Source organism: Danaus plexippus, assembly GCF_018135715.1.
Source record: "Danaus plexippus chromosome 9 unlocalized genomic scaffold, MEX_DaPlex mxdp_26, whole genome shotgun sequence".
Taxonomy (NCBI): Eukaryota; Metazoa; Arthropoda; class Insecta; order Lepidoptera; family Nymphalidae; genus Danaus; species Danaus plexippus.
In genome coordinates, this window is record NW_026869848.1 from 1,031,393 (window position 1) to 1,048,817 (window position 17,425).

At 31.3% G+C, this 17,425-nt stretch overlaps 2 protein-coding genes across 4 annotated transcripts in view; one reads left to right on the forward strand and one right to left on the reverse strand.

The window, feature by feature from the left end:
• The window catches only part of LOC116767427 (rho guanine nucleotide exchange factor 19), a 57,185-nt gene extending 51,259 nt beyond the window's left edge, over positions 1–5,926 (reverse strand). For 2 of the 3 annotated variants that reach the window (XM_032657742.2, XM_032657739.2), the window contains exon 1: positions 5,750–5,926. The gene's annotated coding sequence lies outside the window, so the exon portion shown is untranslated. The remainder of the gene's footprint in view (positions 1–5,749) is intronic. The other variant, XM_032657745.2, reaches the window with a different exon arrangement.
• The window catches only part of LOC116767770 (Bardet-Biedl syndrome 1 protein), a 40,245-nt gene extending 27,652 nt beyond the window's left edge, over positions 1–12,593 (forward strand). The window contains exons 3-13 of the mRNA XM_032658246.2: positions 6,322–6,483; positions 6,576–6,794; positions 6,924–7,226; positions 7,299–7,387; positions 7,578–7,731; positions 7,927–8,086; positions 8,787–8,855; positions 8,923–9,087; positions 10,000–10,133; positions 10,845–10,979; positions 11,256–12,593. Of these exons, the coding sequence (XP_032514137.2) occupies positions 6,322–6,483; positions 6,576–6,794; positions 6,924–7,226; positions 7,299–7,387; positions 7,578–7,731; positions 7,927–8,086; positions 8,787–8,855; positions 8,923–9,087; positions 10,000–10,133; positions 10,845–10,979; positions 11,256–11,522 (1,857 nt within the window). The 3' untranslated portion in view covers positions 11,523–12,593. The remainder of the gene's footprint in view (positions 1–6,321; positions 6,484–6,575; positions 6,795–6,923; positions 7,227–7,298; positions 7,388–7,577; positions 7,732–7,926; positions 8,087–8,786; positions 8,856–8,922; positions 9,088–9,999; positions 10,134–10,844; positions 10,980–11,255) is intronic.
• The last annotated feature ends 4,832 nt before the right edge of the window (positions 12,594–17,425 follow it).

Sequence of the window (17,425 nt, forward strand, 5' to 3'; positions counted from 1 at the left end):
GGTGTCTAAATACTCTTAGAAAGTACAAATGACCCGGAAAAAATGACATTGGTACTTGCCAGGTTTCGAACCCGCACCTTAACACATGAGAGGCGGGCCTTAAAACTTTAGGCCACCACGACTGTTGCTTTGCATACATTTTGTGATCGATCAGCCTCTACTTATGACGTTAAAGCATTCATTGTCACATAATTTGTATGTTTCGAGTTATAAGTGTCATTTATTGATTTAAATAAGTATATATATAATACAGATAATATATAATTCATCCAACACAATTAATTTACATTATTAGTTACGTTTGGTCGTCTTGTACGGTATAGGCTTCAATGAGTTACTTAAATAACAGTTGTGCATTGTAAAATGTCATGTTTTTATCTATTGGGTCACACATTTTTAGGTCTCTTATAATATAAAGGTGAAGTCAGGACAGGTGAAGCTGCGAGCAAACATTACATAGTTTCAATATATTCGAAAGTTCCACGTGTGATAGACGGTGGAGAGATAATAAAATAAATATATATAATTTCAAAAGATTCATGATAAGGAATTATGACAGTAAAAAAAAATTATGTACTATACTATAGAAGATAGTAACTCACAAAGCGACTAATTACTGTGTAGACTCGGCTTAAATATACGGCTTCAACAATTATTCTTTATCAACGAATTATATTTCTTAGTTTGCGAGACATTCCATTAAAAAGCGATAATTATTCACTTAAAAAAGTTTAATACATAAACAAACGTATTTTTTTTTATAAAACAAAGTGATCACAAAACATTTATAGTGAGAAACTTTTTAATCTTCTTAACGAGTATAATAAAAAAAACGACAAAAGTACTTTACTTTATGACCTATGAGATGAGCGGTTAAAAAATATTTCCATAATTGAAAAATCTTTTATGTAAATAATATTTATAAACAATGAATAATACTATAATCTGTTATGGGAATCCCGTGTAGAGTTTTACTGGCACAACATCTGTGTGTCGTCGGCCGTACGCGTCGGGAATGACATACGAAGCTGAATGTCCTTGTGCTGGACTCGAAAGCTAATGTTTAGGATCGTTTTGCAAGGCAATCGATGACGTTGGCTGAATAATGATGGACCATCGCTGTCATGTCACATGACATATTAAAAAGGTTTAACAAATTTTATTGCCACCGTAACATATGTTTTAATTTTAATTATATGATGCATTTCATTTCTACTGTTCATTATAAAAAATGTATCTACGTTTAGAATAGTTATTGATGAATATTATAAAGATTTGAATATTTCAATCATACCAATTGCCGTGTTTTAATGGTAAAAAAAATAAATTGTCATTCAACATCAAGTCAACAATCCGCTGGTTCTGTTATAAGCCACAGCACGTTTCCAACTAACAGCTAACATGTTTTGGGGCCTCATGTTTGTGCAGGCGAGAAATTTATTCAAGATCGGCTCCGATTGTTTCGATAATTTATTTATTTTGTTAAAACAAACATTTACAATCACCGATTTATTATAGGAGATGAACCTGTTATTTAATATAACTCACTTTGATATCTTTTAAGTCAACAAACGTCGGGGTCGTTGACCTCTCGGACGCTTTAGTTCTTTAAGTACAGACATTCGTTTTAATTGTTTGCTATATATAGAACTGTATCAATCAGAGAATTTACTTACGTTTCATAGCTTTTCCGTCGACATTATTGTTTTTTATATATTATTCAATATAATTATTATTTAATACAGTTAAATAAAAATTCAAGTCACATTATTTAAACAGTTATCAGAAAGAGACAGATATAGAAAGAGACAAAGTATATACGAACAGTATTTTCGTAAGCAATCATATAAATATAAGGAAACCCAAATAAATCATATATTTTATGTAAAAAAAACCATATAAATATGAAGACAGGAAAAATACAAAAACGTAAATTTATCGCGAACACAACCTACCAGCTACCATCGATCATGCATCAGGAGTGGCAGTTCATAATCTCAGAGATTTACAAATTCTAGGCTGGGAGAAAGTCTTAATCTAAAAACTTCTAATTATAAGTACCATATAATAGTGAGTTCGCGACGAGGCCATTCAGACGGCAGGCGAGCGAGCGCTGTAGGTAGCGCGAGGTACATACATTATACACGATTGAAAAATATTCATTAAACATTCCGGAACTATAATTATTATCTAAGTGGTATAAAAATAGAGTGCATATGAAAAAAAATTAATTTCCATAAAAATACTAGTATATTATTCTATTTATTTCAAAAATAAGAGTCGATTCTGCCACAATGTGGCTTCGTCAGCACATTATCAGCACAGGACGTCCGAGTTTCGCATACGATAAATGAAAAATGGAAACTCAGTATTTAACAAAGATATCGTTCCAAGTTCCAGGAATCATAATAATGTCATTCTATTATGAATTGGAATTATTTTGTAATCATAAATAATGTGCGTGAGATGAATGTGTGTATAACGCTTTACCTTGTTGATGTCATACGATTATTATGATGTATGTGAAAAAAATAATCCAGTTGCCAATACGATTGCCTGGATTCCGACGACTGAGACAAGACTCATTTCAAACCGAAGATTTCTATCATAAAATACTCTTCTTTTTAAGCGAAATCAAAACATGAGATCTAAGATTTTCGCGAGTTTTATTCATTTAAATGAAACTAGTATTATTCGGATATAACTACGCGGATCACGGTTGCTGCAAAGTAACCGAAACGTCGGGATTATGTAGTTTTTAAATAATAAAATCCGCGTAGTAAATCCGAATAATACTAGTTTTATTGAAATGAACTAAAAACATTTTGTATGAATTTAGTTTTGTTTCATCACTCCGTTTGTCCGGGAAGTCGTTCCGTGTTAAATGTAGGTTTAAAGTTACCGTGGAAATCTTAGAAATGGTTAACAACGTTACTCAAAGTTATGAGTGATTTGAGATGGATCGGACTAAGTCAGCGAGATTAGGGATGTGCGAGAAATAAAAATTTGTAAGAATAAAACGATTTCGCAATGCATATTAGTTAATAACTTGAGAGGTGAATTGAAATTAGGTTTATTATAGGACAATATATTGTGAAACAACGTGATCTCCTGTGGAAAGGTGCGGTATACAGTTATATATAAATAGGACTAAAGTAAATAATTATGGAAATCTAGAAAAAGAAAACCGTTTAATTCAAAATACACGTCGATTATAGATATCTATTCTTTTGGACTAAAGTAAAATTTCAAAAATTAAAAAACATAACCAACGTATTATGTAAGGGGAACTTTAACAATACAAAGGTTATATATAAAATGTTTATTGAACAGTTGGCTTGAGGGAGCTAGTGATTGCGTCTCCTGACCGATTCGAATCGGCTGTGAGGCTTCGAGTGATGGTTACTGCGCTCGAATGTTAAAATTGTTAGTCGTACAAAATAACACGTCTCTCGTAACACAACACTAAAACGTAAATGCAGTTTTAATATAGAAAATGCTTTGAGAGTTCATTTTTTTTTCATCAAACGTATATTTTTCTTTTTATTTTATTACTGACCGACTGTCCTAGGATTACTCATCGGTGTTCAAATTGAATTCGATCGGATCGTTGGTAATTTTTATCGAGTGCTCGCAAACAAACAGGTTCGTGACTCAAAACAAGCAAGTGATTTCCTTTTCGTTGAGAGAAAAAGACGAAAAAAAAAGCGTAAACTAGTATACGCGAGAGCCTTTCCACTGGTGAGTCACCGCGCGACTTTTGTACGTGTACAGGTAAAGTCGGTATAAGCTTCTATTCCCAGATTCGCGTGTTTTATCTATCTCAACTCAGTGTATATAAATTTGCAATTTTTTTTTGTAATATTATAAAAAAAAAATATGTTTGTTTAAATCAAACTAATATTATTAAGCAACCGGAACGTCGGGAGTACGTAGTTTTTAACAAAAATAAAGCACGCGTAGTATATCCGTATAATGTTAGTTTCATTTAAATGAATAAAACTCGCGAAAGTCTTAGATCTCATCATATGTTTGTTTGTTTGAAATTTCTTTATAATTTTAATACATTTTTATCCTCGACTTAGACTATAGTCTAAAAGTAATACACATATATATAGTCTTTTCACACCTAAATACTTATTTACACATGTACTTACTGTACGAAAGAATAACGAAAAAATAAGCTGCTTTGTAGTTCCATTTAGACTTCTACCATCAATTTATTATAATTTTTTTTGCCTTTATTTGATATGACATAATATGGCTATTCGCGACACGCCAACGCGATACTAGTTTAGGGCGATGTGATGACGTCACCACGAAATTACAAATCAATGCACTGAGAGGGGATCAGAACGATCATTATCACACAGTATCAAATACTTTTTCTCCTCATTTACCTCATTCCTGATAACAATAATTTCAATCGATTTCACTAAATATAATACAGTACGGCAACACTTAAGAACAACTACAAAGCTTAAGTAAGTCATACACAGGTTTCATACACAACTAACGCAATTGAGGGTAGATTGAGTTATCAGTTGACAGGTGAAAAAAATATGTTCCTTCTAAATATATATCTTGATAATTCTATGTATAATAGCAATAGAACCAAGTCTTTTTCCCACTTGTAAGTCGAATTTTATGTATACAGTTAGGACAGTGAACGGCTAACACATATATTATAAACAAATTAAGAATCAACTGAAACACTGGTTAGTCTATGGATCAGAAAAGATGAGACAAAAGACAAAAGATAGAAAAAGGCAAATAATCCTACCCAAAATCGTGTTCCACCCCTGTATGGAATGTTTGTTTATGTTAGGATTCAAGACAAACAAAGCATTTTTGAATAGCATGTGGATGTCAAACAAGAATTTGGGATGCCTCATGTTAATTCGCCATGTCACATAGAAGCCTGCAATGCTTGAGGTATCATTTGTGCATCGCTGGCACTGAATAAGTAACATATTAATGAGAGGGTATTAAATTAATGCCTAAAATGTCATTTTTCATAAAGAATTATATAAAAGAAAATGTTATGTAAAAAAAAAATTGTGAAGGACCCAGCTTTGGCTGCTATAATTGTATTTAGGTTGGTCGGTAGTTTTAAATACGGCCTTCATCTGTGCTAAGACATGCACAGTATATTCTGCCAGCGTCATGTATATATTTTTTTTGTTATCTTTCCTAACTGAAGTGCTCTTTTAGAAATCACAGATAGAGCTACATGACAAATAATTAAAAACTTCAATTATGGTAGTTGAAACAAAAAGTAACCAGGACTTGTTATAATATTCAGGTTTTTTGCTTGATATTCCGCTTGTTATATAAGCAATTATAATACAAACATGTATTCTTTGCACTAATATTGTGATTATAATTGATACAACAATTTAAGATATTTTGAATACATTTAATCTCCAGTCTTCACAAGCAATTACAATGTAATTTCATAATCAAATAAAATGAATGCAATAGAAAATTTTATACGATTAACATGAAAAAACATTTCTCATTGTTGAAATATAGACTATTAAAGGATTTCACATTTCAAGCCCTTATCTTCAATTCAAACTCAAAATAAAATAAATAGCGACGACAGTATATTTTGTTTCAAACATGAATTCGGGACTAAATTCATTTTAGGATGCCACATTATTTAAATTTAAACATTACACATTTAAATAATGCCAGCTAAATATCCTGTAGCCTGCGAACAATAATAACAAAATCTATTACTTACCTCGAAAAGTTGACAGTGGATTGAAACTAGTCATCTTGAAAATCCAAAGTAAATAATAATTTCTGAATCACTTAAAATAAACTAAACTTAATAATTACTAAGATCACTGCATAATTTCCATTGTAAAATAAAATCTCTTAAACTGTAGAAAACTACATAACTTATATTAGCATAGTTTGACATTGACAGAGGAGAGTAGAAAAATATTTTGACATATCAGTTTTTAAATATTATTCTATTATGTGCAATCAAGGCTTTTAATCTCATTGTAAACATTCAAATGACCAAACAGTTTACACCCATAGACATTCATACGTTTCGTTTATTATTCGTTTTGGAACCTTTCATGGATACATTTGTTTTAATTATTGTAGCCTAAATATATCCATAGTGAAAGACAATCCTAGTAAATTACCATAGTAACCGTTCTTACCAATACGTGTAAACACAGTTACGTTTGCAATTTATCGACCTTGTGAAAGATAAAAGATAGAAAAGAAAATGATAATTTGAATACAGTAACTTGAATTTCATAAACATTTGATAAAATATTAAAATTTAATTCATATTAGATGGGAAGCATGAGCAGATGGTTAGACGTAGAAGCAGGAGCGGATGATATAGATATTAATACATTGCCTTCCAATGTTACCTTTTCGGATCTGCAAAATGATAATGAGGCTAAACTTATTATTGGAGATTTCGGAAGGAGTGATGATGGCCCTAGACTTAAAGTGAGATCACTAAATTATACCATAATTTTATATTACAATTCTTTTTACTCCTTGAGCGTGATTAATTAATAGAATAGGTGTAACAATTACAGATTTTTAAAGGCGCCATGCAGATATCAGACTTGACTTTACCAGATCTACCTTTGGGGGTAGTCAGTTTTTATGCTGTTGAAACAAATCCTCGTCCTCAACCTGTAATTGCTGTTGCTTTCAGTTCCTCCGTATACTTTTATAGGAATCTGAAATTGTTTTACAAATATTACCTACCTCGTGTCGAACTCAATGCCGGCGAATTAGATACTTGGAAACAGGTATATGGTTTACAATTTTTGAAAAACTTACTCTAACTCTATAATTTTAAGTGTCAGTTATTTAGTGTAGCGTATGGATCCAAATAAAATATTATAATATAACAAATTATTATGATGTTTTGCTTTCAGCTTACAAATCCATCTAACCATAAAGAAGAAACAATCCTAAAACTCACAGAGAGCCTACACAACATACCGCATAAAGTGTTAAGTATACAATCTAGAAACTTTCTAGCACTCACATTGGACGAACAGCTGGAATACTTGGAAAATACTCATGAGTTACCAAAGAAGAAAAACGGAGAAATTGTTTGCATTTCAACCATCAGACTCTCTTCAGTTGATAAACGTGCAGTAAGCTGTCTGGTTCTAGGTACAGAGGATGGAGAGATTATCGTGTTGGACTCCCAGACGTTTACACAAACAAATGTGGTATAGTAATTTAATGAATTGTGAATAATACAAAATGTACACACCGTTGTCTTACTTTCTTTACAAATACAGGTTAATATAAGTCCTGTTAAGAAAACACCGTTTCAAATAGTAACGACCGGAGTATACAATGTGGATTACAGAATAACTGTCGCTACCAGGTGAAGTATTTCTACAAAACCGTTTTAAAGAAGTTTGTGTTAGTATATAGAATCGGGAATTGCTTTCCGTGGTAATTGATTTAAATCTTTCACAGGCGCTTTACTTACAATTAGAATGTTACTTTTTTATAGTCGGTAGTTATTTGTTTACTCGCTATTAAAATCAAAATTAACGTTAACATTTTTCAAGGGAGAGAAGTGTTTGTTTGCTGAAAAGAGACTGGAAAGAGGGACGTACTTTATTCAATACTGACGACCACATTATTGCTATTGAAGTTTTTGCCACAGATAATACTATTTTGGTTATATGCGCCGACAAAACCTTTTCTTGTTATAACCGTAAGGTATTATATTAGTTCGTAACAATTAAACATTTCGATACACACAATTTATAAATGACTCTAGTATATGTATACCAAATCTTTAATAAGTTGTTATTTATAACTACGTAATTAGAATTTAATAAGTTTACTCGATAAGAGAGAAATATGTTGTAACTTGCTTTAAACCTTATGACCGACGTTATACTTTTTTGCCAGGGTAGGAAACAATGGTCCTTAAGCCTAGACCATCGCCCTATTTGTCTTTCTCTTGTCCCAATATCTCACTTGGGCATGACGCTATCCGCGGTGGCGCTCGTATCCGGCCACGTGACACTCTATGACGGCAAATATCCTAGAGATAATATATTTATTAGAGGTCAGTAAAACAATCTTATCATGCAATATATATTATATGTTAACGTATATTTGGTATAATCATAATGTATTAGAGGGAATATCAGACTAGATTTAAAAATGCATTTTTTCGTCACCTCTTCATATTTCATTGTTATTCGTTATAGCGACTCTTATATTCTTATTGATGGTAAATACAGATCTGAGGTAAACAACACCTTCAACAACAGTTATACAAGGAGAGATCTATGTAAACTTGTCTCGTCGTCGTCTCCCGAAACTTTCCAGTTTTGATTAAGAGATCATCTCACATTATTGTAGAACTTAGAATGTACTAGGAACGCAGCCCTAGTAGTTCGTTTCAAATTTGGTTACGTAGAGAGAGGAGTTTGGACGGTGGAGGTGAGCGTTTAACACGCATTAGATAGGGGTTCCGTAAAGCTACACCTGGGTCCCAAGTCCCAGGCACTGTTGAAGCCTCCACCCTACAACGGGATGGACCCGTCACCCACACGTTGAATCCATCGAAAGCTGAGAGATTTCGTATCAATTTAGATTTATAAAAACTTAAAACGTATGTAGTGAGATGAGACAAGATTGTGAACGGGAAAAGATCACAGAATTAGGTACTGTTAAGTAACACAGAGAGAATACACATTGACTTTTATTCAATACGTTTGTAGCAATTGTACGGTTACTAAATAATAAAATGTTTATTACAGATGTTGTCTCCGTCATGAAGTTTGGTCAGCTCGGTCAAGAGGAGCATGTTTTTACTATCATAACAACAAGTAAAATAAAAATTATTAGTCTCTTGATTTACCAGTTTTAGGCAGTTCTACATATGTTAATTTCCAGATGGCCATCTGCTGTTGAAAATATTAAAACGAACGGCTGACTTCAATTCTAACTCCACGGGGATTGAAACGTCTGAATCTAGTATCGGTCAGAGACCGTGGCTCATACCTAAGAAATCGAAACTGTTCCTGGAACAGGCTGTGAGGGAAAGAGAGAATCCTAAAGGTAAAGTTAATGGGTGTTTAAACAGGCGGAGCTGCATATTAATGCTATTAGTTCTTGTTTTTGTATTACAGTCCATTTAACGAAATCTCTTTTATAGCAATAATTAAAGACTCTTAAAGACAATTAAAGACTCCAGAGCAAATAACAACTTATGAATTCAGATCAAGAGATCATTTTTACTTGTGTTAGTTATATTTATAGGATTTCGTGTAAAAATATATTTTTTATTACAGGCTTTTGTTTATGTATTGATATAATTAGGTGTTCGTTTTAACTTTACTAATAACTTATTATTATTTACGATTAATGTTTATTTTAATGATTACATAAAAAAGTTTATCTCACTCAATACAGCATACAAACTTATAGTAAATGGGAAAGAAATATTGTATTACTAGTTTGTCTCTGGTCTACGTCAGTATCAAAGATGTGCTGTCTAATAGGCAGGGGAGAATACAAAATGCAACGGTTTTGTCATGATTTGCAGCGACTACATCAAATTTTGGGATAAATTCTGGCCTTTGTCCTTTTCAGATATTTGGTTACATAACTGTAAAGCGTCAACGAAATCCGCTAAGCAAAAAAAACTATACATTCGTACATCCGAATATCCACACAAACCTTTCCAATTTCAATATTAGTAAGATATATATAGATACAGCTACTAATAAAATATAACAAAATGAAAATAACCTGTCAAAACAAAAATAACCCGTCCAAGTTCCATATAATAAGTGCATTTACACTTCACATTATGATAAGTTATCAGATTAAAAATATTCATGTGGGACATTTATAACTGACAGATACGGTTCAAATTTTCTGCCATGTTAAAAATATTATAAAATGCGATAAATCATTTAATTCAAATTATCCATTAATATGATGTGACTATTATTAATTCATTTCCAGCTATGCATGAGGCGTTCCAGTATGAATTGAACCGTCTACGTTTATTAACGGCTCAGACCCTCTTGGAGGCGTATAGGAAGTCGGATAACTTCGTTGGAACCGGCAATATGGAACCCATAAGATTATCCGCTGAGGTCAGATAAAAGGATTTATTCAATTGAATAAAGTAGACGAATCCTCGACCAACATTTTTGAATCATAAGTTTAGGATAAGTAAAGAGTAAAAACAAAAAGGTTTGATAGCTGATTTTAGCAGTAATATTTATATATATATTTTTTAACATTGATGAGAGAATTGAAGGTTGAATGTTATCGCTGATATAAAACAATACCTTTTAAAACTTCGTCCGATAACAGTCCACAGCTGACGTCCATCGTTTTGAAATGAGTTTTTTTTTACCTGCAAATATGTATGTAACATTCGTTTTTTCTGAATTTTTTTCTACTGATATAAGGAACATTGAAAAATTGTCTTATTTTGATGTTACTCCTTAAGGTATCTAATAAATACTTGGGAACTTGGGAAAAATTATGACTTCATAAATAGTTAAGCCTAAATACTAGATTTCGGCTTAGAGGTATGATAAAAATCAAACCGTCTTGCTAGAACCCTTTCGCAGTAGAAAAATCTATAACAACTATTTCATATAAATATCACCAGAAGACGTTAGTCGCTTCTCTGTTCAACACGATCCACTCTTTTTCTCCTTAAAATGAGCTTGGATAAGCTTTTTGGGGTGATAAAAGATCACTTTATAAGCATGTCCACCAAAGGTCATTTACTTTCAGCCTTTCCTTTGTCCTCTTGAAATATGTAGACTTATGAATTTCCTGTATATATTCAGGTGGAAGGACTAGGTCCCGTGTTTGTGGTGACCTTGATAGTACACAACACGTGCTCCGAGCGCGCCGTCTCCGGCCTCGCCGTGTTGTTCCACGTCATCTCCACTGGATACAGAGTCCATACACCATATATCAAGGTACAATATACCTCTTATATAACAACATATTTTTTATTTAACGGCAAGGGGACTGTACTATGCTCTCTCTTTACGTAGAATGTTTTCTTTATACGTCAACCGACTCTTGAATATTGAGATTCTCAGACATTTAATTTTGACATTTGCACTATGTTCTGATACGCTTTCCGTCGTTTAATATATTTCTATTGGTTGAATGAAAAATTTAATTTTATTGAAGTATATACTATTTTGCAGATATTGGTGATGTTTAGTTATATTTTATCCCTCTTTTAGGTTCCACTGATCGCACCGGGAAATCAGTTGAAATTTCCAATTAAAGTTGAGGAAATATTCAGTGAGAACGTGAACCCGGATGTATTTTTTCGTAATGTGACGGGTCAGGCGGGGGAGGGGTCAGTCATTAAAGTGTTACTTTTGAAGAAGGGAAAAGTAAGCCCAGTTCTCGCAGCGACAGTGACCATGCCTCCCACTGACCCCATGATGATACCGTACGATAAGCTTCAGACCTCCAACTTTGGACAGAACTCATCGCAAAATTAATAATTTCTACTATTAATGCCGAGTTTGTAATGGAAGCTATAACATTCTCTATATATATGTTGAAGGTTGCAACATGACGAAGTAGGATTTACATTTTATAGTTCGTTTTTGTTGGGTGAAGCACATAGTATCCCACTCCCCAATACCCGTAGTGTCACTACTATTTTTGTTTTCTAAGATTCCTTACATCATTCAGTAAATACGAAATCTTTATAGTCTCAAATGATGGCCACAGGTGAGGGTCGTTTATGTAAAGTATCTGATATCAAACGGATGAGGTAACAGCTTGGAAGTGCGAAAAAAAGATATTTTTACGTCAAAGTAATTTCTGGTAAACATTTTGCTGAGGATTTCGAATATATAACATTAATTTTTCTAAATTTATAAATATTTTAGTACAAGTGATATGTTTGTATAGTTATTGTGATTAGGAAGGATAAATAGGATTAAACATTACCTTTTATTACGAAACCGATATTTTTTTTACATCGCTACCTTATGACCGACAGTTGCTTGAAAGATAACTTACTTAAAATAATTTATTACACAGCAGTTAATAATTTTTACGATCGTTGTAAATTATACATCGTAAACTAGTGAAGCGTAAGTCCTGATTAACGAGGATGTTATGAGGGAAGTACTTTAATAAAAACGTTTTAACTAAATCCTATAGGATTAGATAAAATGTTTAATTTAGGAATCTTTAGAGCTAGAATAACAAAGTCTATTATTTTAATAAGTCTTTAAAATAAACGATTTTAGAATCTTAATTGTGAGCAAGACGAAAAAATAGAATAACCGAAACCATTGCTTGAACAGTTAGAAAATATTTAAAAACCTTTACTGCTAAATGCTTTTTATTTTGACATAACTCATAAGTAAGCCGAAATTAAATCAACCAAACCAAAGTTTTTACTCAGACACACTGTTATACTAATAGTTTGTGTGTTATATTAGTGGTAGTAAATTAAAGTAAGTAGTATAAAAAAAGCTGTTGTGTCTTTTAAAACTTTGTACAGAATCATTACTTTATTAAAATAAAATATAATTTTTGAGCAATCTTGTTCGTAAGGAATTCATTTTATTACAAATTTTAATAAAATTTATGTTTTTTTTTTATCATTGAGAGTAAGATCTTAACTGATGATTGGGAAGCATCAATAGTACTGACTTTGATCGTGAAGCAAGTGTCGATCAGGTTTTTGGGGACCATTGGTTGTCAAATCTTATTTAAATTTAACCACATATCAAGTCAAAGTATCTTTATCCACGTTGTGAAATATACATTTCATGGTATTTAACATAGCTTTGCAGACATAGATTATTGGAGCACTTTTGTATCAGGGAGAATTGAAAGGGCCAAGTTAATGCTACATACTTATATCTAGTTTGCAGGCCTCGGAATGATAATGAATCTAAATTCAATGTCCATACATTTTAAAGATAAACTCATTTCGCATCTTTGCTCTTAAATGCTCTTAAATTAATAAAAGCCTATTAGAAAATTTCTTTTGGCCTGGTGGTCATGATACTTCGCACAAAAATGCACAAAATATAAATGAATCTAAAAGCCCAAGTTCAGGTTTTCATCCGAAGGGCATTTAATTAAACAAATGCTTCAATTCGTTTATTGAACAAAGTCCCTATTTCAAATAACTCCAATATTTTGTTATATTTTAAATAGTGGCCCGATTTTCCTACAAAAAGTTTATTCGACAAATAGACGTCAAAAATTGTACTTTTTTTTTATTTGAAAATAAATAACACAATGTAACAACATTATTTTTATTTAAATATTTCAATATAAATCGAGTCTATTGTAGTCGTGAATGATAAATGTCTATTGTAATTGAGTTTCTCCTTTCCACCATAAGTTTTTGATATTACGTAAGTATCAAACATTCGTCTTTGATAATAACAATTAAAAACATGAAAAAAATATATAATTTCAAATCTCATTTAACATCTATGTAGGTAATTGGTTTTATTAGCGTTATCCAAAGATTTCAATCGATTCCTCCTGTTGTCATTGACTGTTTCATTCTCTATTTCAATATTGATGTCTATTTTTTTTTTAATTTAATAATCTTTATCAAACATAAATACTTTTAAACATAGTTCCGTAGCTGTTCCACGTATAATAAATTGGTTTGTTATTTAATTATAAATCAATCATTTTATCTTTTTGACAGTATTATCGTTTTCGTATCCGTTTATAGATAGTATTATATTTATTTAGGGGTTTACGCTTTGCGCTGTCATGATGCAGGCGCGGCTCGAGGCGGGTGTGATTTGTTCCAATTGATAAGTTTGCCGCGAAATTTGACCTATTTGCAAATGATAGCAAAGATGGCGGTCACTTAAATCGTTCACGTCATTGCAGACGCTAAAAAATAATATCCTTATATTACTTTCCGTCTAATTTTTTGTCTATATATAAATCAGAAACTTTCTCGTTTGCCTTCTTATCTATATAAATAATATCACCATCAGATGAAACACTTAAAAAAATAGTGTAAAAAAAAATGTGAAGTATTTTGTTCGTTACCATGGTGACGGGAGTAAGTGGTTCTAATCACTTCTTGAGTCGTTACTACAGTTTTAATCGTTAGCAAAATTGTACTTACTTTTCTATTACCAACTTCATTTAACGGACGGTAAATTGTGATGATTACAGAAATATATTTATCACACCTTTCACATTCATAGTAAATTAACTAGCGCGATAGGATTACATTCAACTGTTTAAATACTCATAAGGTTATCGATAATAATACAATGAACTAAAAGAACATTAGAAAAAGAGGTATAATTTAAGAGTTTATTGTACCTAAATGTTACAAAACACTTCATATACTAACAGAATGTACTATTCAAAGATCAATCTAATAAGATTCGAATAAAATATTCGTATCTGTCATATTTAATATACTGAATAATCAATGAAGCTTCTAATTTATAAAAAAATAGTGAACTTCGTGACAGTTTTTCTTGTTTCCTCTGCGGTTTGAATCTTCTTGTCTCCATAAAATTCCTTTGCAACCAATCTCAAAAAAAATATCTATTGCTTTATTCAAAATTAAAAAAAAAAACTATATGTGAATATACCTACATTAAAAATATTCAGTCCATTTTGATTTTTTTTTAATGAAAATATTTATTAGTCTAAAATCTTAAGTCAAATGAAATTAATTAATTACAAATTATTCCTTTCCGTTTAATAGAATTTTTAATTTTGTAAAAACAATAGCTACTAAATGTACTTCAAGTCTTATTTTACGTATTCATCAAATTGATTTTTTTTTATAGAAATAAAATTTTTCGTTTTTAATATTATTTTAAACAAGATTACTGCGACTCACTATGGAGAACAGTGTTGCTATCCCAGAATTGCATCTTATTCAAGTTAAGGTAATAGCGATGTGACGGGTGAGTGTGAGGCTGGGATTCTGTAAGCTTAGAACAATTAGCACTGTCCATGTCACGCCAAATACGTAGCCTTTTGTTACTCATTCACTAACCTACGTGAATATTATAAAGTACGCAGATTTATCAATGAAAAGTTGTTACCTCTCCGCGTGTAATTAGAGTATGATAAATGAATTCCCGCGAGGACAGTTCCCAGTTGTATTTTTCATACTGGCATAAGTCTCCCCATAAAATTATATATCACACTCACTGTAAGTTACAACAGAAGACTTTTAAAACTCTTACACCTATTTATATAGACGGTTGATTTGCGCTTGTCTTTCTAAAATCGTAAGTGAACTGAGTCACTCCTTTGGGATTATTAATGAAAATTAAGCAATGAGCAAGATTAACAACAAAAAATATATAACGTAAAAATAAAAGTTTAATTTTGTATTTAGATTGATTGAAAATACAATGATGATTATTTTTTCTTACTTCTCAAAACATACTCCAGTAAGTTGTTTACAAGTTCATTGACAAAGTCTTTAGGAGGCTGAAGTCCGGAATGCATACAAGATTAAATAAGCATTAAACAAGAATTCTTTAAGTAAAATATGTATGTATGTATGTATGTGTTATTTAGATTATTCCTATTTGAAAGTAGAAACTTCAAGTAGAGCGACACGTCCCAGAACATTTGTATCTATATATTTTATGCCAGATAACGAAACTTTTAACACAATAAATGGTTTATGATTTCTTGTTTGTATTTAAGTAAAATTTTCCAATTCACGAATTGAAATACTTAAAAACTATAAACATAATAAAAACTTAATGAAAAATTAACGGAATGTAATGTAACATTTTTCAGCCATGTTTGATTAGTATATTAAACCTTTTTTTATAAACAGTTTATTTTTTTTTATATCTTTCATATTCCAATAAGTAAAATCAAAATTTTATATAAAAACAATATTATTCAATTAATCCATAATTATGTATGAACAATTGCAAATGTTATCATAAAAAAATAATCCTCTTATAAACAAAATTAATGTGGCGGTGATAAAAATAGAAATGATTCAATCATATTGGTTTTAATTAAGTAAACAAGTGTGATTTAAAATATATAAAGTTAACGCTATAAATTTAACGTTTAACGCGCGTTGAATAGGGGTCCCTTAAAACTATACTTGGGTTGCAAATCCCAGGCACTGTTGAAGCTCTCCTTGCAACGCGACAGACCCGGCACCCGCACGGTGATCCATGGAATGATAAAAGGTTTCGTCTCTTTAAAATCTATCCTAATGTTAGATTTGGATGCAATTAATTATTATGACGTTAGTTTTTATATTGAAAAATATTGTTATTAACCGATATTAATTATCATATACGCATCGCAAGCAGTTATAACAGTACTATAATCTAACATATTGTTTAAAATAATCGTCTAAACGTAACAATTTTCATTGCTATGTGAAAATTCAGCGTAGTATTTACCTCTTAACCGTACAATATTGGTTCTCAGCACCGTGCTTATTAATTATTCTTTAAGTTTACATTTGATTGATGTCCGGTGATCAGTTTATTGGTGAGGTAATAAACTGATAAATAATCGATAACGTCCAAGCACGACATAATTTTATAATTCCTCGATCGTTTTGATATGAATTTGACATTATTATTAGGGTGAATTTATTTTAATCTTACCTTTTGTAACCGACTTCAAAAGAGATGTATTTTTTTCCATTCGACCGTAGGTGTATATGCTGTTTTTTATGTTTGTTCGCGGATAACTTAGTCGTTTATAATCCGATTTTGGTGATTGTTTTTTCATTGGGAAGTAGATATTTCAAAGGCGGTCCCATGATAAGGAAACCAGGGTCTGATGATGGTAGACCAGAGAAATCGAGGGGAACTTTCAAAAACTGTAGGGGCAACTAGTACGTTTGTCAGTTTTTTCATTAAATATTTTAAAACACTGGGTACGGAAGGCCTGGGGTATATCTGAGGATGGAGATGAGTGACGGTCGAGGGAATTCTTCAACGATTTATAACTAAACATTGTGTTTCAGCTTCATTAATTTGTATTGATAATGACTTTAGAAATAGATTATTTTCTATTGAACTAAATGAAAATACGTATTACTTTGTGCGAAGTAAATTTATTTTTTCTTTTTAATTCACTGCTTGAAGTCGGTTTTTTTTTTTGTTAAAAAATATTTATTTTCAAATAGCCCACATGGAACTTTTTTACTTGATAATCTTCGATTGCTTCCAGCAGGGCCGTCAGGATATATTATTTTCAATATTATGATAGCATAAATGTAATGCTTTATTTTATACGTAAAATTTAAGTTAAATTAAAAATATTGAAAACATATTGAATTATTAAATTTTCTCCTAATTTCTTTATTGATACGTTCGATTAAAGAAAATTATTAATTTAAGCTATTCCAAAATACATTTTGCTCTTGATGCACTCTTTCTAT